General features: G+C 40.4%; 1 protein-coding gene across 1 annotated transcript; it reads right to left on the bottom strand.

The window, feature by feature from the left end:
* Window positions 1-364: 364 nt before the first annotated feature.
* Window positions 365-11,924, bottom strand: atp5mc1 (ATP synthase membrane subunit c locus 1). Its single transcript, XM_020922569.2, has 5 exons — window positions 11,796-11,924; window positions 9,345-9,391; window positions 6,380-6,454; window positions 4,661-4,839; window positions 365-760 (listed from the first exon to the last, which is right to left on the bottom strand). Exons 2-5 carry the CDS (start codon window positions 9,381-9,383, stop codon window positions 646-648), a joined length of 408 nt encoding a protein of 135 aa, XP_020778228.1. The 5' UTR covers window positions 9,384-9,391; window positions 11,796-11,924; the 3' UTR covers window positions 365-645.
* Between the last annotated feature and the right edge of the window lie 14,927 nt (window positions 11,925-26,851).

The raw sequence follows: 26,851 nt of genomic DNA, 5'->3' as shown, positions 1-26,851 counted from the left end.
AAAAATTTTGCCAATTACAGGACTAGTATACTTAAAGAAAAGTCCCGTTCTGGTTCTGGTTTTCACACTTCCATTAAGAATTCAAAATGCATCGTGGAAGCTCATCTGACGTACGCGAAGTTCTGCAACTAAAAGAAAGTCCAAAGATTTGCCAAATGTTTTAACTTGGTTGTTTATAAAGTTTCAGAGTCAGATTCTAAATAAAATTATAACTAATGACCTCATGGTAGATTTAAAAACACTTTTAAAGCTCACATTTTTTCGTAAAGTGAAAAAAATGAGAAATGTGCTTCTGGAAACCGGGGCGGGCAGGTGGTCACAGTTGAACTCGATTGCCTCTTAATAAAAGTGAAATCACAACAGCTTTAGTTATCCCAAGCATTTATTTTTTTTGGACAGACTTTAAACCGAAGTGAGGTCTTACATCATCTTGAGAACACAAAAAGTAGTGGAACATAAAAATGTATTTTCAGGCCTTTGCTCGGCACTGATGTGTGTTGGATCTGTAGACTGGAATGGCCCGCGGCTGCCCCAGAGCCCGTCCCGGGAGCCTTCAGGAGGAGCGCGGGAGGGCGGGGGGGGTCAGCCGGGGCAGTGCGGCGGAGGAGGAGGAGGAGGAGGAGGAGGGGCGGCACCGTGCCCGGGTTACATGGCGAACAGGATCAAGAACGCCACCATCAGACAGAAGAGCCCCATGGCCTCAGACAGAGCGAAGCCCAGGATGGCATAAGAGAAGAGCTGCTGCTTCAGGGACGGGTTCCTGCACCACAACGGAAACAAAAAAGAGGAGTTTGGTACCAGAGTAAAGCTCAAATGCAACTTTAAAATCATGTTTTACAGTTTATCAAGATCAGGGCATGGGCAATGTTTGATTTGATCTGGCCTTTTCAAAAACATTAACGTTATTTTATCATTAAGACTTTTATATTTGCACCATTTCAACAAATAATCAGATTACTCCAAACTAGGGGTGTGCAAAAAATATTGAAATACCGATATATCGTATTGTTTAATGTGATACAGTATCGATTTGGAAGGTCGCTGTATAGGTGAGTTTCAGCTGACGTCATTGTTATTAAATTAAATGAGTTTCCTTCCTCTAAACAAGCAACAAAATAATTTGGTAAAGCCACCAAAAAATATTCTTGGTGATATAGGAGAGTTTCATTGTTGACAAAAGAGCGTTGCTGCTGGGAATTATTTTGGTCAGAGGCAAGAAACACGGTAGCGTCAAACACAGTGCGTAACCTCGTGTATTTCTCCCCGATAATGGTAAATTCCTGCTGCATTATCGGACGCACAAATAGAAGCACGGAAGAAGGAAAATGTCTTTTTCGTATTCCGAGTGAAAAGAACCGCTAACGGTGAATTAAACGACTTTCAAACATCCGCAGAGCAAACGTAGAAGATCCTAACAAACCGTGGACTCAACAAGTTCAACAACACATCGAGACTCTTGGAGGTTTTCATCTTTTCTGCTGTGAATGGCCCAGGAGTTTCCACCAAGTCATTGTGGATGTCGCCCAAGTGAATATTTGTCCAGGTTGTTGGCGATTCTGACCAGAAATTTGGTTTGTTCCACCTTTTGTCGGGGTTGAAAAGGGTGATTTGTCGTCCGTCGATGTTTATGACCAATTTCTGGTCAAATGGTCTTGGGTCCTCTGCCGTTAGAGTGGATAAATAACCGGGATCAATACCCTTTACGTGCTTTCTCGCTCCGTCCGTCATGTTGAATTAGTGTTTCTTGCCGCCGACCAAAATAATTCCCAGCATGCAACGCGCGCTTTTGTCAACAACAACATTATTTTGTTACAGTGCTACAGTTTTGCTGCTTGTTTAGAGGAAAGAAACTTGTTTATTTGACATTTTCACTGTTTTGATGATTAAAATGTTTGAGTTTCGTATGAATTTTGCACAAGAAGTGGTTTAACAAAGACTTTAAGTGTCACCCTGATTTAGCCTTTATTTTTTATTGAACCGTACTGAATCGATTTCAAATATATTGTATCGAATCAAAAGTGTACGTATCATATCGGCAACTTCTTAATGATACCAGCCCTACTCCAAACCACATGCCTCTACTGAGATTTACTGTTGATCTATTCAAAAACCACAACCAAATCATTGACAATTAACGAAGAGTAAAGTTTCATCAATCGCACAGCTCCAATAAACACCATTTCCACTTTTCAAAAAACATTTAGTTTGACTTCAAAACTTTACAATCAAGCAAATCCAATATTGTTTGACCACAGAACTAAAACAAATATTGGCTCAAAAAATCTGCCCATCCCCATTTAGCAGATGTACATTTTTAAATATATCTACATAAGAAGTACAAGATAAAAGGTAAAATATTACATGTTGAATTTCTACAATTGTCTAAACTAAATATGAGTAACCTTTTCCAAAACTTAATTCAGTGCTCCAGAAAAACTGCTCATTTGTAGATGCATCTTTAGGGCAGCCTGTTTTATTTATAACGGTCTCGTCAATATCAAATGCACTTTTAAGATTGTGATTATTCTCACGCAGCGCCCTGTGATCGCCGTAAGCTACAGTGAAGAGTGGAGTTGTTTCTACACAATAAAGAGCCAATCATTTCGAATCAGCTTTGGTCTGGTCAATAGTTAATCCTGACCTGTGCTCCAAACCACAGGAGTTTGCTGTTGACAGACTTGAGAAATAAATTAAAGTTTCATTAAATGGCACAGACTGAAAGAGCTTAGAACAGGCATGTCCAAACTACGGCCTGTAGACACATTTTTCTTGGCCCTCAGGCTTCCAGATGACTTTATCTACATTACTTAACAGCAATTAAAAATTAACTTTTTACTGCAAGTTTTTTGAAACTACCTTGATAAAGCTCATATTGAATATTTAGTGTGTGGTTTTAAGGATCTTAGCGTGAATAAAGACTGATGGCTCATTCTAACGTGTTAAACATGCATGTATTTCAATTATTCACTGTATTGAGCGTCAGTCTACGGCCTCGATCAAACCTCTGCTTTGTCTGTGTTTAGGGAGGTGGCCCTTGATGAAAAAAGTCTGGACACCCCTGACCTAGAACATTAAGAGGCCCTGCAAGAAAGAAGAGTTCTTGAGTTTTTTTGTTTTTTTTTTTTCAAAAAAAAAATAAGAGTCCAAACTCTTGAGAATCCCTCTTCATCTTTTGCGATTAGTGATTCTCGGCCTATAACAGCAGCGTTGTGGTTTGGGGTGGAAGTCTGCGCCGAAATAACCAAAACATGGCTGCACCAACAAATGCACTTCAGACAATTTTAGCGTAAAATTCCAAACAAAGTATTTCGAAGCTCCTGTTCAGAATAATTCATTTTTTTCTTTTTCTTTTTGGAGATTATATAATTGTGATGAGCAATGTAAAATAATTGTCTTTATGTATCTGTTGATTACTGCATAATAAGTTTATTCGGATGTTTCCATAAATAAATTTCATCATCACAAAACTACGATTGTTTTCAGTGAGCAGTTCCAGATTGATAAATTTAGCAGCCAATTTTCACATCAGACCGATTTGTGAGTCGCTCTGAATTAAAACCAAAAGCCATATTTGTTTAGAACAGGGATCTGCAACCTTTTGTGTCCGGTGAGCTTTACCTTTACAAAAATGAAAATAAAATTGAAAATGCCGGAGTGCTACTTATTTTAGCGGCCGCAAAAAAACTGATTCGATATAAAGAGGGCAAGTCTTGAATGTACAGTTAGACGCCCTTAAAACATTAAACCATTATCCATTTATTAGTGCACCAAGTTCAAAATAACACGTTTACAGTGGTAATTAATGAAATTTGAGTTATTTAGTACAATATGTGTAATTCAGAAATCCTTTAGCGAGCTACTTGGAAGGGCGTGGAGAGATACAGGTACAAAAGTTGATCAAAAGTAGTAGGTAGAAGCAGTAGTGTTAGTAGGTAGGTAGTAGAAGGTAGTAGTAGGAGGTAGTAGGTAGTAGTAGTAGGAGGTAGTAGGTAGTAGTAGTAGTAGTAGTAGTAGTAGTAGTAGTAGTAGTAGGTAGTAGTAGGTAGTAGTAGGAGTAGTAGGTAGTAGTAGTAGTAGGTAGTAGTAGGAGGTAGTAGTAGTAGTAGTAGTAGTAGTAGTAGTAGTAGTAGTAGTAGTAGTAGTAGTAGTAGTAGTAGTAGTAGTAGTAGTAGTAGTAGTAGTAGTAGTAGTAGTAGTAGTAGTAGTAGTAGTAGTAGTAGTAGTAGTAGTAGTAGTAGTAGTAGTAGTAGTAGTAGTAGTAGTAGTAGTAGTAGTAGTAGTAGTAGTAGTAGTAGTAGTAGTAGTAGTAGTAGTAGTAGTAGTAGTAGTAGTAGTAGTAGTAGTAGTAGTAGTAGTAGTAGTAGTAGTAGTAGTAGTAGTAGTAGTAGTAGTAGTAGTAGTACAAGTAGTAGTAGTAGTAGTAGTAGTAGTAGTAGTAGTAGTAGTAGTAGTAGTAGTAGTAGTAGTAGTAGTAGTAGTAGTAGTAGCAGTAGTAGTAGTAGTAGTAGTAGTAGTAGTAGTAGTAGTAGTAGTAGTAGTAGTAGTAGTAGTAGTAGTAGTAGTAGTAGTAGTAGTAGTAGTAGTAGTAGTAGTAGCAAGTAGTAGTAGTAGTAGTAGTAGTAGTAGTAGTAGTAGTAGTAGTAGTAGTTAGTATTATTACCTGGCGTATCCGATGATGAGGCTGCCGAACACCGTCCCGATCCCTGCCCCTGAGCCGGCCACTCCCACTGTGGCGGCTCCTGCTCCGATGAACTTGGCGGCGGTGTCGATGTCCCTGGACACGGCGCTGGTCTGGAACGAGCGCAGAGACACGGGCGACTGGCTCACGGGCACCAGGGCCTGAGGAGGGACAGTGTGGAGAAAAACACAAACCACAGGTCAGGCTTTTTAATACAGAAATACTGTTGAGATGTGACGTTACTCTGCACTTTAAACTGTGTTAAGATTTCACTTTTACAAACCAGAGCTGCTACTGTTACCACTTATATGATGTTAGGATAAGTTGTTAGAACGGGCCAAACAGATCGGGGCAGAAGTGCCCACAATATTTGCTTACCACAGAGGATGAATAAAAACAGCGGTGCTTTGAGAAGTTTCAACAAGATAAATTTAGAAATCAGCCCTGATGAAGACCAAGTCAAAACGTGTTGCGTGACAATAAATCCACAGCAAATCAAAGTGCCTCTGCCGTCCTTTTTTCTACTTAAGAATTCAAACCCTCCGGTCTGATGAGCACCTGTATGTGCAAGTTTTGATCCAGTACATCTCTCCAATATTGTTATTTTTTAAGATAAATTCAGAGTTGAGCCTCAGAGTCAAGCGTCTGCTCACAATTGTCCAGGACCAGTGTTGGGAGAAACACGTTATACAAGTAACAAATTACTGTAATATGTTGCTTTTTTGCTGTAACGCAGTAATGTGGAATCACAGGGACATTTTTTTTATTTTTGTCAGTACAAATGTCAGTAACGCACGTCACAATACTTTAACCTGGATTGAAGTGGTGGGTTTTTCTTCATACAAATTTGCTAAAATCACCGCAATATCAGCAGCGGTGAAACACCGGAGACGTGTCCGCGTAGACCGTCGGGTGACCACGAGTGAAAACCAGTCCCGGTTCAGTCCCGGTTCAGTCCCGGTTCAGTCCCGGTTCAGTCCCGGTTCAGTCCCGGTTCAGTCCCGGTTCAGTCCCGGTTCAGTCCCGGTTCAGTCCCGGTTCAGTCCCGGTTCAGTCCCGGTTCAGTCTCTACAGTTATTTTGGTGAAAGTAACTTAAATTGTTGCAATGGTCATGTAATGTTTTACATTTTAAATGCAGTAATATTGTAATTTAAAGAATCACTTTGAAATGACTGTAACAAGTCATAAATAACACATTACAGTTTAAGTCACTTGCCCAACAGTGTCCAGGACAATAATGCATCTGTGAGTCGAGGTGCGCAAAATATTGACGCATCATTTAATGTGATGATACAGTATTGATTTTGGAGGCTACTGTATCAATATTGCCAATAATAATTTTGGTATATTTTACCAAATTATTTTGTTGCTTGTTTAGAGGAAACTCGTTTATCAAACACATTTGATATTTTCACTATTTTGACGAGGAAAATTGGCTTTTCTCAATATATAAACTTTGCATAAGAAGTGGTTCAACAAAGAGTTAAACCACTTTAAACACTTCACAGCCATAGACTTTTTTTTTAAATAAAACTGTATCGAATAGTTTTATAATACATCTTATCAAAAAAAGTTAAACTATCTATCCATATCAAGGCTTTTGTATGGAGTTATGTATCATATCGGGAACTTCCGCATGACACCGAGCTCTAACTGAGTCGTTGAGACATTTGGTCGTTCCCGTGGTGCAGTGCGCTCACCTGCTGCTCTGTGGGCTGGGGTCTGTACAGGGACACTGAGACTGGCCGGGCGAGGACTCTGGACCCTCCACGCAGCTGAAGGCACAACACACATCACGTTAAACACGGTCACATGTCACAGAAGCGATCGGTTTGTCTTTCACATGAGCACAAGAGCTGAAGTTCACAGACAAACGGCGACGTCGGAAAGGAAAGGTGAAGATCATACACAAGTGTTTTTCACATCATTGAGGTTAAAAAGTTCTAAAGTGACACCAAAATACTTGGCTGATTCTTCAAAATTTCAAACCATGATACTAAAAAGACTAAATACTCATGATTTTAATACCACAATAAAAATACTTTTTAGACGATGGCCAATGTAGCACTTTATCATGTGGTGTTCTACTAGTTCTAATAAAACTACAAGCGGGACTGACCTTTCAGAACAGGTTTAGAATGATCTTGAGCTTTATGTAGTAATATAGGAACTAGGGATGGGCATTCGATGAAATTTTCTTAATCGATCGTCGGAAGAAATAATGATTGATTATCGATTAATCATTAACGTTTTTATATTAAAATGATCATCATTATTATTACTATCTGCACTACTAACCTGCATAAATAAATTCAACTTTACGACATATAAACCGTAACGACTCTAGAGCCACATCAGTCCGTTTTAGATTATAATGTGTTTAATTCAGTTTTGTTCAAATCTCACAGAAACGAAACTTAAAACCGCATCGCTAATTTACATAAACTAAGCGAAAATAAAACTACAGCTCTTGTGTCGCTTATGCGGTCAGTTTCTGTCGGATTAAAAGACATGACTCAGATGAATACAGGTTAGTGTGACCAGATTTGCGTTTGTCAAAACCAGGACAGCGTACGGGGGGAGGGGGGCGGGGCCTCGTCATTGACATTGCGCGACTCTCACCTGGTAAAGCTTTTTCCCACTGGACACTGAAACATATGTTCTTTCTTTATACACTGTGCACATGGACTCACACTTGTCCCAACGCAACGGAAAGTGTGGAATTTCTTGTACAAATCATCGTTACATACGCATTTGTGCTTCGGTTCGTTACAGACTGACCCACTGTTTGTGTCTCGCTCCTTCTGATGCAGAGACACATGTACACACCTGTTTGGTCAGGCTACGCACAGCAACCTACATTCGGTTTGTCGATTAAAATTAACGTAATCGATGAAATTCTTAATGATCAATTATCGATTAATCATGCCCATCCCTAATAGGAACACATTAATCTTATTTTTAGACTAGTTTAGTGTTGACTGCCATCTGATTTGACACTTTAAAAACTTAATTGGAAGTCATAATCAAATATAAAAGGTGAAGAACTCTCAGATCAGGAGGGTGAAATTTCCCGAGATGCATATTGTAAATTCAAATCAGATTAGGGGTGTGCAAAAATATAAAAATATCAATATATCGTATCGGTTAATGTGATGACTAGGGCTGGGTATCATCAAGAAATTGCCGATACGATATATACATCTCGATACCGTGAGCTTTCAATTTAATTTGATTAAAAAAAAATAAATAAGGGCTAAATGAAGGCTGTGATACTAAAAGTCTTTATTAAACCATTTCTTGTGTAAAGTTAATATAAACTTTACATCGCATCTTGTTTGTGTTACTTTCCTTTGTCCCTAGCACTGGTTCATTTTGATCATTCAACAGTGAAAATGTCAAATGTGTCGCTTAAACAAGTTTACTTCTTTTAGAACAACAAACAAACTGTAGCTGTAACAAAATAATTTTGTAAAATATACCGAAAAATACTCTTTGTGATATATTGATACTCCATTATCACATTAAACGATACGGTATTTCAATATTTTTGCACACCTCTAGTGATGAATGACAGTATCGATATATCGCCAAGAGTATTTTTGGGTACATTTTACTAAATTATTACATTACAGAGCTACAGTTTTGTTGTTTGTTTAAAGGAAGGAAACTCGTTTATGTGACACATTTGACATTTTCACCGTTTTGATGATTAAAATGTTTGTGTTTCATATGAATTTTGCACAAGAATAAGTGGTTTAACAAAGACTTTTAGTATCACAGACATGATTTAACCTTTGTTTTTTTTATTGAACCGCATTAAATCGATTTGAAATATATCGTATCGAATTGAAAGTGCACTGTGTATCGTATCGGCAGCTTCTTAATGATACCCAGCCCTAAAGCAGACGGGCGTTTAACAGCACATTAAATTTCAGCAAAAAGTCTGAGGAATTTGGCTCCTGGTCGAGATACCAACAAAAAAGTTTGATCTAAAAAAAAAAGTAAAAGTTGTCAGGTTAAAATCTTTCTGGCATAAAACCGTTTACCAAAACTGGAAAATCCAATCTAATCCACATTTCACAAACAGTTTCCAAAGTGCTGCACAAATATATAAAAATAAAATAAACTACTAAATTACTCATACTAGTCTTAAAATAATAAAACCAGTAAAATTAAATATGAGAAAAATCATGGAATTGCAATAAAAAGTACATTAAAAAAAATAAATAAAATAAAACGCAGAACTCACAGGGTGTTAAAAGCCAGAGAATAAAAGTGGGTCTTAAGACGAGACTTAAAACTCTCCACTGTGGGGGCTGTTCGGACCTGGAGAGGGGGAAAAGGGAAACTATGCTTTGTAGGTTTGATTTGGGGGCAATTTGTGATTATTGAGCTGAAGTCTGTTCCATTATCCGTGTGTTGAGAGGCAGGACTCGACTTTGGAAGCGACGAAAAGGCAAATCAAAGCCGCGTTTACATCTGAGAAACAGCCCGGGACTCCCTCAAACCCTGGAGGTCAGCTGACATAAAGGCCACAGGAGTCTCGAATAGTCCGGCTGACCCGTCCTTGTGCACGAGATTCCGCAGGATCCAAACCCACTATCAAGTTCATCGAGTATTCTACCACAAATAAACCCCCCCTCCAAACTACAACGAACTCACCACAGCGGGGGAAGTGACAAACTTGGCGCAGGCGTACATGGCTCGACCTGAAGAGAAAACGGAAAAGTTATTACACGTTTTGTTCGCGTTTCTGTTCAAAACACATATTTTAAAAACAGATCCGATAAAAATACGCACGAACGACTAGTACAATAACATTTCTGAACACGTTTTAAAGCAGAATAAAACAAAACAGTGTCATTTGTAAAGGAAATTTGTCATTTAAAACTGGAAAACCGCATTTTAAAAGTCACAAACCTTCGCAAATCAAGTCAATAGACATTTAAAATCACAAAATAAAAGGTGGATTTGACCAGTATCGTGTCTCTGAACAAGTAGTATTACTCAAGTTTTAAACAATAAAAAACAGGAATTGAAGCAGCAAAAAAAAGGATCCAAAAGTCGCCATTTTGGACAATAAATTTAGCCCATTTTTTTCTTTTTAACACTCAATTAAACCAACAATTCTGGACCAAAATTATCTGTAGGACTGTATATCGCAGATCGTGATGAGACGACCCCAAAAAATCTCTTGTGACCCACCTGAGGATCACAACTCTTTGAGAAACAATGATTTAAAATTGAAAACTGCAGCCTTTGACATTGGCAAATTGTGTTGTTTCAGTCGCAGATTAATCTTTTTTTCTTAATCTTCACTCACAAAATAGTTAGAAAGGACAAGTATTGATCAAAACGCAATTATTAATAGGATTAAAAGTGGCAAGATCAGACCAGAATTACACGACTACGTTAATTTTAAATCGTAAAAACGTCCTAAATCTATAGCCGGACTGGGTGACCTTTTTGTAGCGTTAAAGTCACTGTTTAAGCAAAATATTTTGGTTAAAGTTGAGTTTGCATGTACGTCTTCGCTCGTAAAGAGGCTTCCAATGCCGGATTAGTTTGTGCAAATATGATTTCTTTCAACAGGTTGGTTATCCTGAGACCAGTCTGCAGGTTGACATTTAGTCCGGCTATAGATTTAGGACGTTTTTACGATTTAAAATTGAAAACTGCAGCCTTTGACATTGGCAAATTGTGTAGTTTCAGTCGCAGATGAATCTTTTTTCTTAATCTTCACTCACAAAAAGTTAGAAAGGACAAGTATTGATCAAAACGCAATTATTAAAAAGTATTAAAAGTGGCAAGATCAGACCAGAATACACGACTATGTTAGTTTTAAATCGTAAAAACGTCCTAAATCTATAGCCTGAGGTAATGTCAACCAGCAGACTAATCCAATTGTGCAGCCTGGTCTCAGGATAACCAACCTGTTGAAAGAAATCACATTTGCACAGACAATTCCGGCATTGGAAGCCTCTTTACGAGCGAAGACGCGCATGCAAACTCAACTTTAACCAAAATATTTTACGTAAACAGCGACTTTAACGCTACAAAAAGGTCACCCGGTCCGGCTCGGGGTCCAACTCCGTGTCCAAGCTGCAAGGGGGACGGGCACCGGGGCTAGGCTAAGCGGCTAAGCTAACGGATACGGCCGCGCTGAAGGTCAAAAAAAAAAAGCGTCCGAGGTGCCACAGAGGACGCCCCCGGGAACAACTCGGAAAAGCGACTCCTCGGAACTCGGAAGGAGACGCGCTCGCGGAACAGCCCGACGTTCGGGTGCGTGTCCCCCCCGGGGTGTCGTCCTTGCGCTGCGGGTAAAGGGAGAACAGCGAGGCCCGCAAATCTGTCAGACATTTTACGCGCACGGATGGAAGTAGCGGCGGTGGTGGAGATTGTAGCGCGGCTGGGCACGAGTTTAGAGAAACGGGTGGATACTGGCGGGCACGGTTGTCGGATCGGACCAGCGCGCGATCGGACCAGCGAATCGTGTTATCTGGCGTGTTTGTGTGTAGTGAATGCACATGGGCTCCATTCTTTCATTGGAAGTCATTGAATGGCCGACCCGGGGACTCTACACTCTTGGCATTTCATTGCGGGGCGGCGCTTAGCTCATTCAGCTGTCAACAGATTTGTGCAAACTTGTCCTAGAATTAAGCGTTAAAAAGACTCAAATTGTGAGCTTACAAGTCGTGCATAACAAGTTAAATCAACGTGCAACTTTTATTTTCACGTCAGCACCGATTTACGACGTGAAAACCGGATCCTACAACAACTACTACAACAAACTTGCTCAAATCCGATTGCAGCGTTTAACCTTGACTACAAAAATATCCCTGAACATATCTTTAACTCTAAAACGCCTGCTAACCCTACGCATGATGAGTTTTGAGTAGAAATATTGTGGGAAAAACTGTCAAAAAAAGCCACACGGACGAAATGCCCAGGCTTTAGCGACCTGCGTGCTAGCGGCCGTGTTTTAGCAATGACAGCCCGCTTCTACACGCTCATCCGCGGGGGAACGGAGCGACGCGGACACGGAGAGCGGGCAGGGCGGTTGCTAAACGCGTTACGAAGCGGGTTGAAGGAGGAAAATGTGCGTAAAATTACCGGTTTGTGAGGGGTTTCGGAGGGTCCGGGTTAGCTGCTCTCGCGCACAGCGGCAGTCAGTGAATGTGGGCCGGGGCGAGCTGTCACCTTGTCATTTATAAGTCCAACGTCTACGTCCTCGGCGCCGATTGGTCCGAGGGGGGGGAGCGCGCGTTCTGATTGGACCGCGGCGGCGTCTGTCTTGTTAAGGGGGCTGCAGGGCGGGAGTAAAGTGGAAAGCAGGAGACGTGATTGGTTGGAAAGGAGAGAAGGCGGGACGGCGTGAAGGTGCGCGTGTTTGATTGGACAGTTTTGGACAGACGTGAACGAAATGTGACTTCAGTGTGAGCTCTGTTTATTGGTCAGATTCATTTGCACCTGTTTTTACTGTTGTAATGAGGAAAAAATAATATTAAATTAATTCATAAATAGATTATTTGGGGAAAACCAAGTGCCACAGGAAATAATACTCCCTACAACTGATTTTACATTTTATTACTTATCTTTCTAATTTATTTGGACTTGTACATTTACATTTATATAATTATGTCTTATTTCACACCTGCCTCTTACTCTTTTTTTGCTACTTATTTAGAATTTATATTATGTTTTACTCTTTGTTATTGTATTATATTGTCATGTGTGAGCTCCTGTGTCCAAATAATTTCCCTTGTGGATCAGTAAAGTTTGTCTAAGTCTAAGTCTAGGTCTAAATTGTTGTTGTTCATCCACGTTGTTTAGTATAAATGTGGTGGACAAGTGTTGGTGGTCAGTCTGTCCCGGGGCAGCTGTGGCTCTGATAGTAATGTGCCACCAAATATAGAGGTAATGATATAATTCAGTGTAAAGCACATTATAAGTGCTCTATAAATGCAATCCATTGTTATATTTTATTATATCAGAGTATATAAAATTATTGTGTAACCTATAAAACTGGGATGGAAATAAAAGTTACAATGGAAGTGTGGCTAGAAAATAATCTTGGTAAAAGTATGAAACTCTTCCCCCAAAATGATATTACAGGCCCTGTCCTAAGCCTTAGGAAGTCAGAAACATTGGATCAAACTGAATTTTGGATATGATCTGGCATGATCATGGTGATTTTTCATCAAAATAAAAACATTTTTAGATTGTAGATCGATTTTTAAGATCAGACCAAACGATGCTCAGAGGAAAATACACACAACACTGATGTACACATCATTAACAACAACACAACAGTACAACATGCTGATTTTCATCATGCTAAATTAAAACAGACATGTTATGCAGTAAGTAAACAATATGTATACTCATAATATTTTAATACTAACCAAAGCCAATTTTGAGACGTCCAGAGATAAAATATTCTCACCAAGTGAATCAAAATAGAAGCTTTTACAGACGACATTTTACTACCAACCAGGCAGCTTCTTCAGGACTTTGTGCTTCTTCTTTGTGGTTTAACCTCCGCAGCAGAGTCTGAACACCTGTGAGTCTGAACTCTACATCCAGTGGAAATCACTTTGTGTCACAAACACAAACACAAATCCCTGAAGAAGTTACTTGTTGGTGGTGAAACATCTATAAAATCTCAGTAAATCCAGTTATTTTGATTCCTTTGGTGACAACAATTTATGACTGCAGACCAGGCGTGGGCAAACTTTTTGACTCGTAGGCCACAAAAGGCTCTAAAATTTGACGGAGGGGCCGGACCAGGAGCAGATGGATGGAGTTTTTTGCTAATCCACCTCATAAGAGAAAAAAAAATGCGTGGAATATGATAGAAAACATATCCCATGTTATTGAAATATCCCATAATTAAAAATCATAACAATAACAATCTGTCTTTCAAAGGGCCGGAGATTAAGATTAAAGGGCCGCATATGGCCCCTGGGCCGTAATTTTCCCACCCCTGCTGTAGACAAATATTTTCATTAATATTCATAAAACATTTGTGTGTTCAAAGTATAAGAGTTAGAAAATCCAAATGTCAGAAGCGATGGACAATTTGCACCATCGACGTCTCCCAACACCAACACTTCACATTCATACTGGGCAATGTGGGTGAAGTGTCTTGCCTAAGGACACAACAGCAGTCTCTCCCTCTGGCGCCCTCTTGTGGCATTTGGTATTTCTCTCTAAAATCCGAGTCCTGACCAGAGCGTGTCCAGTTTAGCTTCTGCTGTGTTGCCAGGTCCTCAGTTTTTCCCTCTAAATTGGGATTGGGAGGCTTTGTATGAGCTGCTGTGGGTGAAAAATCTCGCCTGCTGGTTTAGAAAAATCCCGATATTCCAGAATTTTGGTACAAATCTTCGTAGAAAAAGCCACAAATAAGAAACACAAACTTATACAGAGCAAAGCGAACGATGTCCTGTTACTCCTGATTTTACCGTTCAATTGTTAATTACCACGGCAACGGAACAAAACTCTCTGAAACCCACGAGATCTGCAGTAAAATCTTTAATTTACTCTCAGGTGATCGTAAACTTTTTTTTTTTTTTTAACAGTTCGTGTCTGCAAATCTGACACCAGGTCATAAAAAAACAGATTCACGACGATGAATAAAAATATATTTACTCTCTGGACGTGGAGTCTGAGTGAATAAAAGAAACATCACGTCTGATTTTCAACGGTTTTATTGATGTTTGTTTTCTCGAACATCAGAGACTTTCTTTTCTGTCTGGTTTAGGACAAGTTTACGTTAGTCCTGGTCTAGGGTCTCGTTTAGTCCTGGTTTAGCCCTGATTTAGTCCTGGTCTAGGGTCTGGTTTAGACCTGGTTTAGTCCTGGTTTAGACTTGATTTAGTCCTGGTCTAGTCCTGGTTTAGTCCTGGTTTAGTCCTAGTCTAGGGTCTGGTCTAGTCATGGTTTAGTCCTGGTTTAGTCTTGTTTTAGACTTGGTTTAGTCCTGGTTTAGAGTCCTGGTCTAGTCCTGGTCTAGTCATGGTTTAGTCCTGGTTTAGTCCTTGGTTTAGACCTGGTTAGTCCTGGTTTAGTCTTGGTTTAGATCTGGTTTAGTCCTGGTTTAATCCTGGTCTAGGATCTGGTTTAGTCCTGGTCTATGGTCTGGTCTAGTCCTGGTCTAGTCCTGGTTTAGGATCTGGTTTAGTCCTGGTTTAGTCCTGCTTTAGTTCTGGTTTAGTCCTGGTTTAGTCCTGGTTTAGTCTTGGTTTAGTCCTGGTTTAGGGTCTAGTGTAGTCCTGGTTTAGTCCTGGTTTAGAGCTGGTTTGGTCCTGGTTTAGTCTTGGTTTAGTCCTGGTTTAGAGCTGGTTTAGTCCTGGTCTATGGTATGGTCTAGTCCTGGTTTAGTCCTGGTTTAGTTCTGGTTTAGTCTTGGTTTAGTCCTGGTTTAGTCCCTGGTTTAGTCCTACTTTAGATCTGGTTTAGTGCTGGTCTAGGGTCTGGTTTAGTCCCGGTTCAGACCTGGTCTAGGATTTTGATTAGTCCTGGTCTAGTTCTGGTCGAGTTCTGGTCTAGGGTCTGGTTTAGTCCTGGTCTATGGTCTCATCTACTCATGGTTTAGTCCTGGTTAAGTCCTGGTCTAGGATTTTGATTAGTCCTGGTCTAGTTCTGGTCGAGTTCTGGTCTAGGGTCTGGTTTAGTCCTGGTCTATGGTCTCATCTACTCATGGTTTAGTCCTGGTTAAGTCCTGGTCTAGGATTTTGATTAGTCCTGGTCTAGTTCTGGTCGAGTTCTGGTCTAGGGTCTGGTTTAGTCCTGGTCTATGGTCTCATCTAGTCATGGTTTAGTCCTGGTTTAGTCCTGGTCTAGGGTCTCATCTAGTCATGGTTTAGTCCTGGTTTAGTCCTGGTCTAGACTCGCCAGACTTGCTCCTTTAACTTCCGTCCTCCATGAGCTTCATTTGACTTGGATGACGTCACCCTCCCTCAGTCCGCTTCACTCTGTGGTATAAATAACAATAAAACAGTGACCTTTGACCCCACACGCCCCCGTCGCGTCCCGTCTGTGCGGCGTGTGCGCAGACTCAGCAAAAAAAGTAAATAAATAAAAAAAAAAAATCTGAAAATAATAAATAATCCACCCGGGGCCTGTAGAGACACTGTGGAAGTTTACGGTCTGAATCCTGGCTCCTGATTGGCCGGAGTCCTGAATCCTGGCTCCTGATTGGCCGAGGTCGGGTCCCTGCGCTCTCATTCATATTCATGGATCTATAAACCTGTCCGTCCCCGAGGAAGAAGAAGAGGAAGAAGAGGAAAAAGAGGAGGAGGGACAGTAGAGGGCGCTGTGGGTCTGAACATGTCACTCCAGGTTCAGAGACTCAAGATTTTTAGTTTGATCGAAGTAAAAACAAAATGTAAAAAAAAGCAAAACAAAAAGAGACTGAATTAAATGCAATGTTTTTATTGTGCTGAATGTTGTTCCTGAGACTAAAATATCCCACAGTATGGCATTAAAGTATTTTTTTGTAATTCCATACAAAGTGACAGAGTGCAGCTTTAAGGAAATATCAAAACAGAAAATGGATTAATTCTGTATCTGATTGTCCCTAAGAATAATTATTTTATTAATTTTTTTGTAATTTTGTAATTTACTTTTCTTTTTGCTTTTGATTCACGCATGTTAATAATTTTTTACAACCAATTGCAAGAAAAAGTAGGTATAGTAGTATAGTTGTAGGGAGTATTATCTGAAGTTGTTGTACAGTTGTAGGGAGTATTATCTGAAGTTGTTGTACAGTTGTAGGGAGTATTATCTGAAGTTGTTGTACAGTTGTAGGGAGTATTATCTGTTACATAAGGGTGAGTTGTAGGGAGTATTATCTGTGACATAAGGCTGAGTTTTGCACAGTTGTAGGGAGTATTATCTGTTACATAAGGGTGAGTTGTAGGGAGTATTATCTGTCACATAAGGCTGAGTTATTGTACAGTTGTAGGGAGCATTATCTGTTTCATAAGGGTGAGTCGTTGTGCAGTTGTAGGGAGTATTATCTGTTACATAAGGTGAGTTGTAGGGAGTATTATCTGTAACATAAGGCTGAGTTTGGGAGTATATCTGTTGTAGTTGTAGGGAGTATTATCTGTGAGTTATTGTATCTGAAGTTGTTGTACAGTTGTAGGGAGTATTATCTGTTACATAAGGGTGAGTTGTAGGGAGTATTATCTGTGACATAAGGCTGAGTTTTGCACAGTTGTAGGGAGTATTATCTGTTACATAAGGGTGAGTTGTATGGAGTATTATCTGTCACATAAGGCTGAGTTATTGTACAGTTGTAGGGAGCATTATCTGTTTCATAAGGGTGAGTCGTTATACAGTTGTAGGGAGTATTATCTGGAGTTGTTGTACAGTTGTAGGGAGTATTATCTGTCACATAAGGGTGAGTCGTTGTGCAGTTGTAGGGAGTATTATCTGGAGTTGTTGTACAGTTGTAGGGAGTATTATCTGTCACATAAGGGCGAGTCGTTGTGCAGTTGTAGGGAGTATTATCTGAAGTCATTGTAGAGTTGTAGGGAGTATTATCTGTTCCATAAGGCTGAGTTGTTGGGAGTATTATCTGAAGTCATTGTACATTCGTAGGGAGTATTATCTGTTCCATAAGGCCGAGTGGTTGTTGAGTGCAGTTGCAGTACCGGGCGTGAGGGGCAGGGGGCAGCAGAGTCACACATGTTCACACTTTAATCGTCCATCTGCCTCTCGTGGCGTTTTTTATCACAATATTAAAAATTTGAGCCTCGGGAGAAAAACAAAAAGTCCATCTGTAGTTCCAAACGTCCCGGATTCTGCTCAACCGACTTCCGAAAGCTGCAAAGTAATGACGCTGTTGTTGTCGCACTGAAAACACGTCTCAAGGTCTCTGTGTTTGTGTTTATTTATTTTTTATTTGTTAATCTGTGCGCACAGCTGAGAGGAGGGCTGGTTTTGACTGAAGAATCTGGATCATCTCAAATTATTATTTTTTTTACACCTTTTATGAAATCCAAATCCGAATACTTTAAAATAAGTGTAAGATTGTGATTTTAAATTCCACAAACATCACTGATAGAAAATGTAATGTAATGCTGATTTATTCTTAATCACAAACACACTGGACATGATGAGTCCGTGTGTCGTTCGTTGATTCGTTTTTCAAAATAAAACCAAAAATAAGAAAACGAAAAAACAGCTGTTCTCTTCATAATTTGTCTCCAAAATCAAAATGAAAAAACTGATAACGGTTGTTTCCCGTTTTCGTGACTTAAATTGCAATGCTGGACTTTTGCGCCGCATACAGACTGAACCAGGGCTAAAACAGGTCTAAACCAGGTCTAAACCAGGTCCAAACCAGGACTAAACCAGGTCCAAACCAGGACTAAACCAGGTCTAAACCAGGACTAAACCAGTACTAAACCAGGAGTAAACCAGTACTAAACCAGGAGTAAACCAGGTCTAAATGAGGTCTAAACCAGGTATAAACCAGGACTAAACCAGGTCTAAACCAGGACTAAACCAGTACTAAACCAGGAGTAAACCAGGTCTAAACCAGGACTAAATCAGGACTAAATCAGGTCTAAACCAGGTCCAAACCAGGACTAAACCAGGACTAAACCAGGTCTAAACCAGGACTAAACCAGTACTAAACCAGGAGTAAACCAGGTCTAAATGAGGTCTAAACCAGGTCTAAACCAGGACTAAACCAGGTCTAAACCAGGACTAAACCAGGTCCAAACCAGGACTAAACCAGGTCTAAACCAGGACTAAACCAGTACTAAACCAGGAGTAAACCAGTAAAAGGACTAAACCAGGTCTAAACTAAAACCAGGTCTAAACCAGGACTAAACCAGGTCTAAACCAGGACTAAACCAGTACTAAACCAGGAGTAAACCAGGTCTAAACCAGACTAAACAGGACTAAAAGGTCTAAACCAGGTCTAAACCAGGACTAAACCAGGACTAAACCAGAAAACCAGGACTAAACTAAACCAGGAGTAAACCAGGTCTAAATGAGGTCTAAACCAGGTCTAAACCAGGACTAAACCAGGTCTAAACCAGGACTAAACCAGTACTAAACCAGGAGTAAACCAGGACTAAACCAGGATGGAACCAGAACTGAGACCGGGACTCAGACTGGGACCAGACTGGGGCTAGACCGAGATTGAGACCGAGATGGAGACCGGTTTAGTCCTGGTTGAGTCCTGGTTTAGAACTGGTGAAGTCCTGTTTTAGTCCTGGTTCAGTCCATTATCCGTTTTTCTCCATTTTTCATTTAAACACAAAATCGAAAACTGAAAAAACGAATCGTTATCTGTTTTTTCATTTTAGTTCTGGAGACAAATAATGAAAAAAATATTGTTTTTTTTGTTTTGTTTTCTTATTTTTGGTTTTATTTCGAAAAACAAATGAATGACACAAATTATGACTACATTCAGTCTGCAGGACTTAACGCTCAATTCCCATTTTTTTGTGAAATCCGATGTTTTTTCGAGGTCGTTCACATTTCCAGTTAAATGTGACTTGTATGTGACTCCAGTGTGAACGTTAAACGGTCCGAAAGTGTCCCACATGTGACACTGGAGACACGACGACGTCAACCGCAGCGAGCGTCTCTGTGTTTACAGAAGTTGTCCAAACATGGACGCAGCATCGAGCACCTGGAGATTTTAAAGTTCCTCTCGTACTGGAGCCACAACATGAACAACTTACTTGTTTTAAGGAGGAGATTGAGAAGGAGAAGGACGAGGTTTTTGGCCGTGGTGTTTTGTGGTTCAGTCCGTTGAAAGTCAGTCAGTTTCTGTCGGACTAAGGCTACGTTCAGACTGCAGGGCTTAACGCTCAATTAGGATTTTTTTGTGAAATCCGATGTTTTTTCGAGGTCGTTCACATTTCCAATTAAATGCGACTTGTGTGTGACTCCAGTGTGAACAGTAAACAGCCCAAAAGTGTCCCACATGTGACACTGGAGACGTCAACCGCAGCACCTGGAGATTTTAAAGTTCCTCTCGTACCGGAGCCAGAACATGAACAACTTACTTGTTTTAAGGAGGAGATTGAGAAGGAGAAGGACGAGGTTTTTGGTCGTGGTGTTTTGTGGGACAGAACGTTGAAAGGAACGTGTGGATGTGGAGACGGAGCCAAGAGTGGTGAGTGGTGATGTGCTTCACTTCAGTGACACAGAGTTTATTAACAATTTTCACCTACTTCAGTGCAGAATAGTGACGTTTGTGTCTTGTTGATAACGTGTAGGTGGATGAATGCACTTTGGCCGTTCAGACTGAAGTCACATGTCAAAAGATCAGATATGTATCAGTTTCAGGAGCACATATCCAAGTGTCCTGAGTCACATTTGAAAAAATCGGATCTGTGTCGTTCAGACTGTCATTAAAAGATCAGATACAGGTCACAAAGGGGCCAAAAAATCGGATTTGGGTCACTTCTAAGCTGCAGTCTGAACGCAGACTAAGATGGACAAGCTGTGACAAGTGGCAGGATAAACTATGACCACTAACATGCACCAGTCTAACACCAGTGACCTCTGCAAATACAAGGACTGGATGGAATATTTCAAAAAGTGTCTCCACACGTCTCCAACACTCTGGCTCACGAGGAAATGACGTCCTATGTTCAAATTCTGAACTGTCCCTTTAAGTTCAGCTGTGATTGTCCAGTAGTCGTGATTTTAATTGATCAGAGAAGGAGCTGAGTGTCCCTGAGACGGTGTTCCAGATCTGAGAGGCGTGGAAAAGAGAATACAGCCTGTGAAAGCTCAGAACCTCCAGAGTTTCCTCCCTGAGCTGCAGAGGCTGCACCAGCACTGACTCAGGATTGTCTGCAGGAGCTGGATTTCAGTTTTCAGAGGCTCACGTGAGGCTCATTCAGACTGGATAATCATCTCGAGAATGAAAACAGCTTGTCCATCATGTCCAGAAAAAGTTATATTTGATTTGAACGTGTTTCTTTTTATCTGCGGAAACAGTTGGGTCATGAATCTGTGCGTCATCGAACCAGGACTGAATCAGGACTGAAACAACCGAACCGTTTTCAGTCCTGGTCTGGTCCCAGTGTCAGTCCCAGTCTGGTCCCGGTCTGGTCCAGGGCCTCAGTCCCGGTCTCAGTCCTGGTCCTGTTCCTGGTCTCAGTCCAGCTCACAGTTCTGGTCTGGTCCCGTTCTCAGTCCCAGTCTAAGTCCTGGTCTCAGTCCTGGTCCTGTTCCTGGTCTCAGTCCAGCTCACAGTTCTGGTCTGGTCCCGTTCTCAGTCCCAGTCTAAGTCCTGGTCTCAGTCCCAGTCTGGTTCCGGTCTGGTCCCGGACCTGGTTCAGTCCTGGTTCAGACCGTTATCGTTTTTTTCCCATTTTTCATTTAAACATAAAATCGAAGACTGAAAAAAAAAAAAATCATTATCTGTTTTTACATTTTGGTTTTGGAGACAAATAATGAAGAAAATAGTTTTTTTTTTCTTTTTTTTTTTGGTTTTATTTTTAAAAATGAAGGAACAATTGACAAAAATCACAATCTTACAGTTACTTAAAGGCTCTAAAGAAAACAGAACACATTTTACAATTTTTTTTAATGTTTTGCTTGTCTCCATGGAGATTTTATCACTTTATTTGGGATCTTCTATAGTCATAGTCCAGGTCAGATCTGTGGAGAGGCGACCCCACTCACACTAACAATACATGTTCCTTAAGGTTTTGAGCAATCAAACTACAACAACAACTAAATCCGTGTTGTCGCATTGCTCGAAATGTTCCACAGTCTGGCATTAAACCTATCTATCTCCATGGAGACAAACAAGTAATGCCACCAGACGTTACTGGTCAGATCTGCGGCGAGGCGACCCCACTCACAGTAAGAATACATGCTTTTAAAATATTTTTGAACAACAGAAAAGCAACTGAACCAGTGCTAGATATATACTATACGTTTATTGCCATATTGTGGAACTTTCCAGACAATGCAGTAACATCTCCATGGAGACAAACATGTGGCAGCTCTTCCACCAGAACAGTTCCACAGTGCAGCTTTAATCTAAAGAAAACCGTGAAAACAGAACATTTCACAACATTTATTTATTTTTTTTTACATTTTTCATACAGCTCATCAGTTAAAGGTGCACTATGTAACTTTTCCGCCAACTGCTTGTCTCCATGGAGATTTTATCACTTTGTTTGGAATCTTCTATAGTCATAGTCCAAGTCAGATCTGTGGAGAGGCGACCCCACTCACAGTAAGAATGCATGTTTCTCAAGGTTTTTTGAGCAATCGAACTACAACAACAACTAAATCGGTGTTGTTGCTTTGCTCGAAATGTTCCACAGTCTGGCATTAAACTTATCTATCTCCATGGAGACAAACAAGTAATGCCACCAGAAGTTACAGGTCAGATCTGTGGTGAGGCGACCCCACTCACAGTAAGAATACATGCTTTTAAAATATTTTTGAACAATAAAATAACAATGAACCAACGCTAGATATATACTGTAGGTTTAATGCCATATTGTGGAACATTCCAGGCAATGCAGTAACATCTCCATGGAGACAAACATGTGGCAGACCCTCCACCAGAACAGTTCCACAGTGCAGCTTTAATCTAAAGAAAACCGTGAAGACAGAACATTTCACAACATTTTTTTTTTTTTTTTACATTTTTCATACAGCTCATCAGTTAAAGGTGCACTATGTAACTTTTCCGCCAACTGCTTGTCTCCATGGAGATTTTATCACTTTGTTTGGAATCTTCTATAGTCATAGTCCAAGTCAGATCTGTGGAGAGGCGACCCCACTCACAGTAAGAGTGCATGTTTCTCAAGGAGCAATCGAACTACAACAACAACTAAATCGGTGTTGTTGCTTTGCTCGAAATGTTCCACAGTCTGGCATTAAACTTATCTATCTCCATGGAGACAAATAAGTAATGCCACCAGAAGTTACAGGTCAGATCTGCGGCGAGGTGACCACACTCACAATAAGAGTTTGTGTTTTGAAAGTGTTTTTGAACAATAAAAAAACAAAAAACTATTGAATCTATGCAATATATATAAGTTTAATGCCAGACTGTGGGACTTTCCAGACAATGCAGTAACATCTCCACGGAGACAAACACGTGGCAGATCCTCCAGAACAGTTCCACGGTGCAGCTTTACTCTTGGATATTCTCCGGTGTTGTTTTGTTTATAAATGGTGAGTTGAAAAGGGGGAAGTTGTATCATATTATAAAACTGTAAAAGTCTCGTAAAATAAAAGACGACAATCACGTTTGGACTAATAACGAAGGTTTGTAAAGTTCTTGTTTTATGGACCACCTGTGCAGTAAAAAAAAGGCCGGAAGAGAAGTGGTTTGTAGGATCTGCTCTACAGCCAAGATGAAAAGTCCGAGTGTGTAAAATCGAGCGCGTCACCGTCTATTCTCTCGTTTGGTTTAATTATCAAAGTCTGTAAAAGTTCTATTTAAAGAGAGTTGTTATGCAAAAACCTTTTTCTACCGCGTTATAAAGTTTCCTCGTCAAAAACATGTCTGAAGAGGTTTTACATGTCACACATGTATGTTTGGGTGATCTAGAGATCTCTTCTAGGCCCTATTCAAATCCTCTTGATGGTTAGCAGTACGAGTCTGTACGAGGCTCCGCCCACAAGCCTCACCCACACTCCAACAAGACAATCTCCATAAATCTACAAAAACATCATACAAAACTAATGACAACAAGTCAGACATTTTAGAGTTCACATACACAGAGGACAGGCGCGGGGAGGGGGGGTCAGAAGACTTTTTTTTACTACAGAAGCTGTTTTCAGGTCAGAACGCTGCTGCTGCTGTCGGTTCCTGCAACAGTTCCACTGGAAACTGAAGAGCTCAGCGGTGAACGACCCACGTTCAAACATTTACATGAACCTATGACATGTCATTGACGATTTACCACCAAATAAAAACAAGGTCGTACGAAAATGGACGTCACAGGAAGGAAAATAACAATCATGGATCACATCATCAACACCAGCGAGCGTTTGTACTTATACAATCATTATTTATGTGCCAAACTCTGCTCCAACATGGATCTGCTGTGGAGAAGACGACAGCGACGCCCAAATCCAAAGATGTAATAATGTAATAATATCAGGAGAACACGGACACATGCAAGACCAACGGGACGAAATAGTTTTTGTCAACTTAAAACTTTTCATTTCATACATGATAGTTTTCGTTGCTCTTTGTTTATTTTACCGCCTGTGACCCGGATGAACCTGCTGACGTCTTCTGTGTCGTCACGGTTCGCTTAGAAAAATTTGGTTGCTATTGGTAACCAACTTTTCAGTTCCTAAATGCTCCGATTTCCAGCGTGAACATGAGTCGGTTCAAGATTAGGTGTGGGAACCAGCAGTGGCGCCACCTGCTGGTCAGTGCTCTGTTTAACCTGTACTGTCACACATGTGATTAAAGACCACAGTGCTTCTTCATTTTGCATTTAAACTCAGGGGGAGTGAGTGTGTGTCACAGACACTGAGCCCATGTGTCTATGACATAATCCACACCGTCAGTAAATAAAAAAAAGCATGTGATGAAGCACACAGAACTTTACTGCTGTTCCCATAGCAACGGAGTGGAGTGGTTGGCTGCTCTTGCTCACATACTGAGCAGTTTTTTAAACATTTAGTTTTTTCTCCTCAGTTTTTAACATCATATCATGGGATTTTAACTAATTAAGACGTGCAGCATGTGCAGTTCAAATGACACAAGTGAGGGGCTGTTGGATTTTGTGAAACAAGCTGTTTGTTTTTCCCCTATCCATTCAATTTGTGAACTGGACAAAAGTTTATTTTGGTCGAATATGTTTCGCAGTTCATCCAAACTGCTTCTTCAGTTCTGGTGATGGTCTCCAGGACTGAAGAAGCAGCTTGGATGAACTGTGAGTGTTTGCGATGCTGCAGACTTTTTACACCACATGTAACAGAAAGTGTAGCAGAAGTAGAAACACATTGAGGGATTTAATCATTTCATGACCAATTGAGTAAGAGTGAAGCCTTTCCTGTCTGCTCCTCCTCTGGGAAAACAGTCACCTGATCCACACTCAGAACCACAGACGTTTGAGCAGAGTGAAGTCTGTGTTAATGTGCATGTTTGTATCTGGAGTAAGTTCATAATGAGTAGTAGTAGTAGTAGTAGTAGTAGTAGTAGTAGTAGTAGTAGTAGTAGTAGCTGTTAAAAAAAACAAAAACTGTCCCCTTTCTATTGGTCTGGGTTGTTTTTTTTATAACATCAAGTGAACAGTGACACCTCCACTTTATATTCTTAAAGCAGCTTCTACCTCCAGCTCCTCCCACTGCTGCAGGAGAGGACAGATGTGTGTGTGTGTGTGTGTGTGTGTGTACGTGTATGTGCATGTGTGCGTGCGCTCCTTAATTCCTCTTCACACTCATCATCAAGAAGCACTTTAAAGTACACTAATCACACTGTCTGGCCTCATATAAGACAACAGTGTTTACCCTGGTCTGTACAGCTGCTCAGCCCCCCCGTACACACACCCCCCCCCCCGCACACACACACACCTCCCCCCGCAGCCCTGATCCAGGACGTCCCACCTGGGCGCTGCTCTGTACTTACTCCATTAGACCTCATCATTAAGAGCTTGTCGTGGGGACGAGTGCTGTGGTCACCTCCTCGTAATAAAACGCTCTATTTAGAAGCACGCGGCGGCTCACAGTTTGTGCTCTAGCATTAATGAAGCTCTTCAATGAGCGGGTCTGCTTCAATTCAAAGCCAAGTGGTTGTTTATAAGATGATATTATTGTTATGGGTGGCACACGTTCGTGCGGTGGTGGAGGAGGAGGAGCTCTGCACACGTGTGTGTCCACGCACCATCAGCCGACCTGTGTCCAGAGACGAGACTCCACAGGGTTTACGCTGAAACGAATCACCGTATTGGAAATGATTTTGTAACACTTTATAATAACTACACCTTATTTAGCCTTAATAAAGCATGAACAAAGACTTAATTAATAATGATTCACGCTTAGTAACTACTTAATTACTACCTGAATTAGCACTTAACTTGCACTTAATTCGCCTGTGCTGTAAATAATTACTCATAAGTATTTCTTACTTAATTACTCATAAACTAACCATTTGTATGTGCATTTGTAAATGTATATTTAAGTACAAATTTGAGCATTTATTAATGATTATTAAGTCATGAGAGAATGATTTACTAATAATGCATTATTGTTTCTCTGGAATTTGACCAACCTTAACAAATGCTTAATAAACATAATTAGTCTTCACTTTAGAAAAACTCTCAGAAAGATTTAACTAACAGAAAACAGCTGCCTGAATGATCATTGCATTGCATTATTAATAAATCATTCTCTCATGGCTTACTAATCATTAATAAATACTCAAATTTGTACTTAAATATGCATTTGTAAACATGCAAATGGTTAGTTCATGAGTAATTAAGAAGTATTGAGTAACTATTTACAGGCCAATTAAGTGCAAGTTAAGTGCTAATTCAGGTAGTAATTAAGTAGTTACTAAGCGTGAATCATTATTAATTAAGTCTTTGTTCATGCTTTATTAAGGCTAAATAAGGTGTAGTTATCATAAAGTGTTACCAATGATTTTTGTCGAGACACATCGTTTCTGTGTCCGCAAGTCTTCCTTATCCACACAGCTTTGAGCACATTTGTTTACATTTTACAGAAATTAAACTTAAAACCACATGATTCATTTGAGCTCTCAAAAAAACTGCTCTTTCCTTGTGCGCTGATACGGTTCAGTTTCTGTCGGACTAAGGCTACGTTCAGACTGCAGGGCTTAACGCTCAATTCGGATTTTTTTGTGAAATCCGATGTTTTTTCGAGGTCGTTCACATTTCCAATTAAATGCGACTTGTGTGTGACTCCAGTGTGAACAGTAAACGGCCCAAAAGTGTCCCGCATGTGACACTGGAGACGTCAACCGCAGCACCTGGAGATTTTAAAGTTCCTCTCGTACCGGAGCCAGAACATGAACAACTTACTTGTTTTAAGGAGGAGATTGAGAAGGAGAAGGACGAGGTTTTTGGTCGTGGTGTTTTGTGGTTCAGTCCGTTGAAAGGGACGTGTGGATGTGGAGACGGAGCCAAGAGTGGTGAGTGGTGATGTGCTTCACTTCAGTGACACGGAGTTTATTA

This window comes from Boleophthalmus pectinirostris, unplaced genomic scaffold (genome assembly GCF_026225935.1).
Source record: "Boleophthalmus pectinirostris isolate CB_2022bp ecotype Guang Dong unplaced genomic scaffold, ASM2622593v1 HiC_scaffold_17, whole genome shotgun sequence".
Lineage (NCBI taxonomy): Eukaryota > Metazoa > Chordata > Actinopteri > Gobiiformes > Gobiidae > Boleophthalmus > Boleophthalmus pectinirostris.
This window is presented reverse-complemented; position numbering and strand designations above follow the sequence as displayed.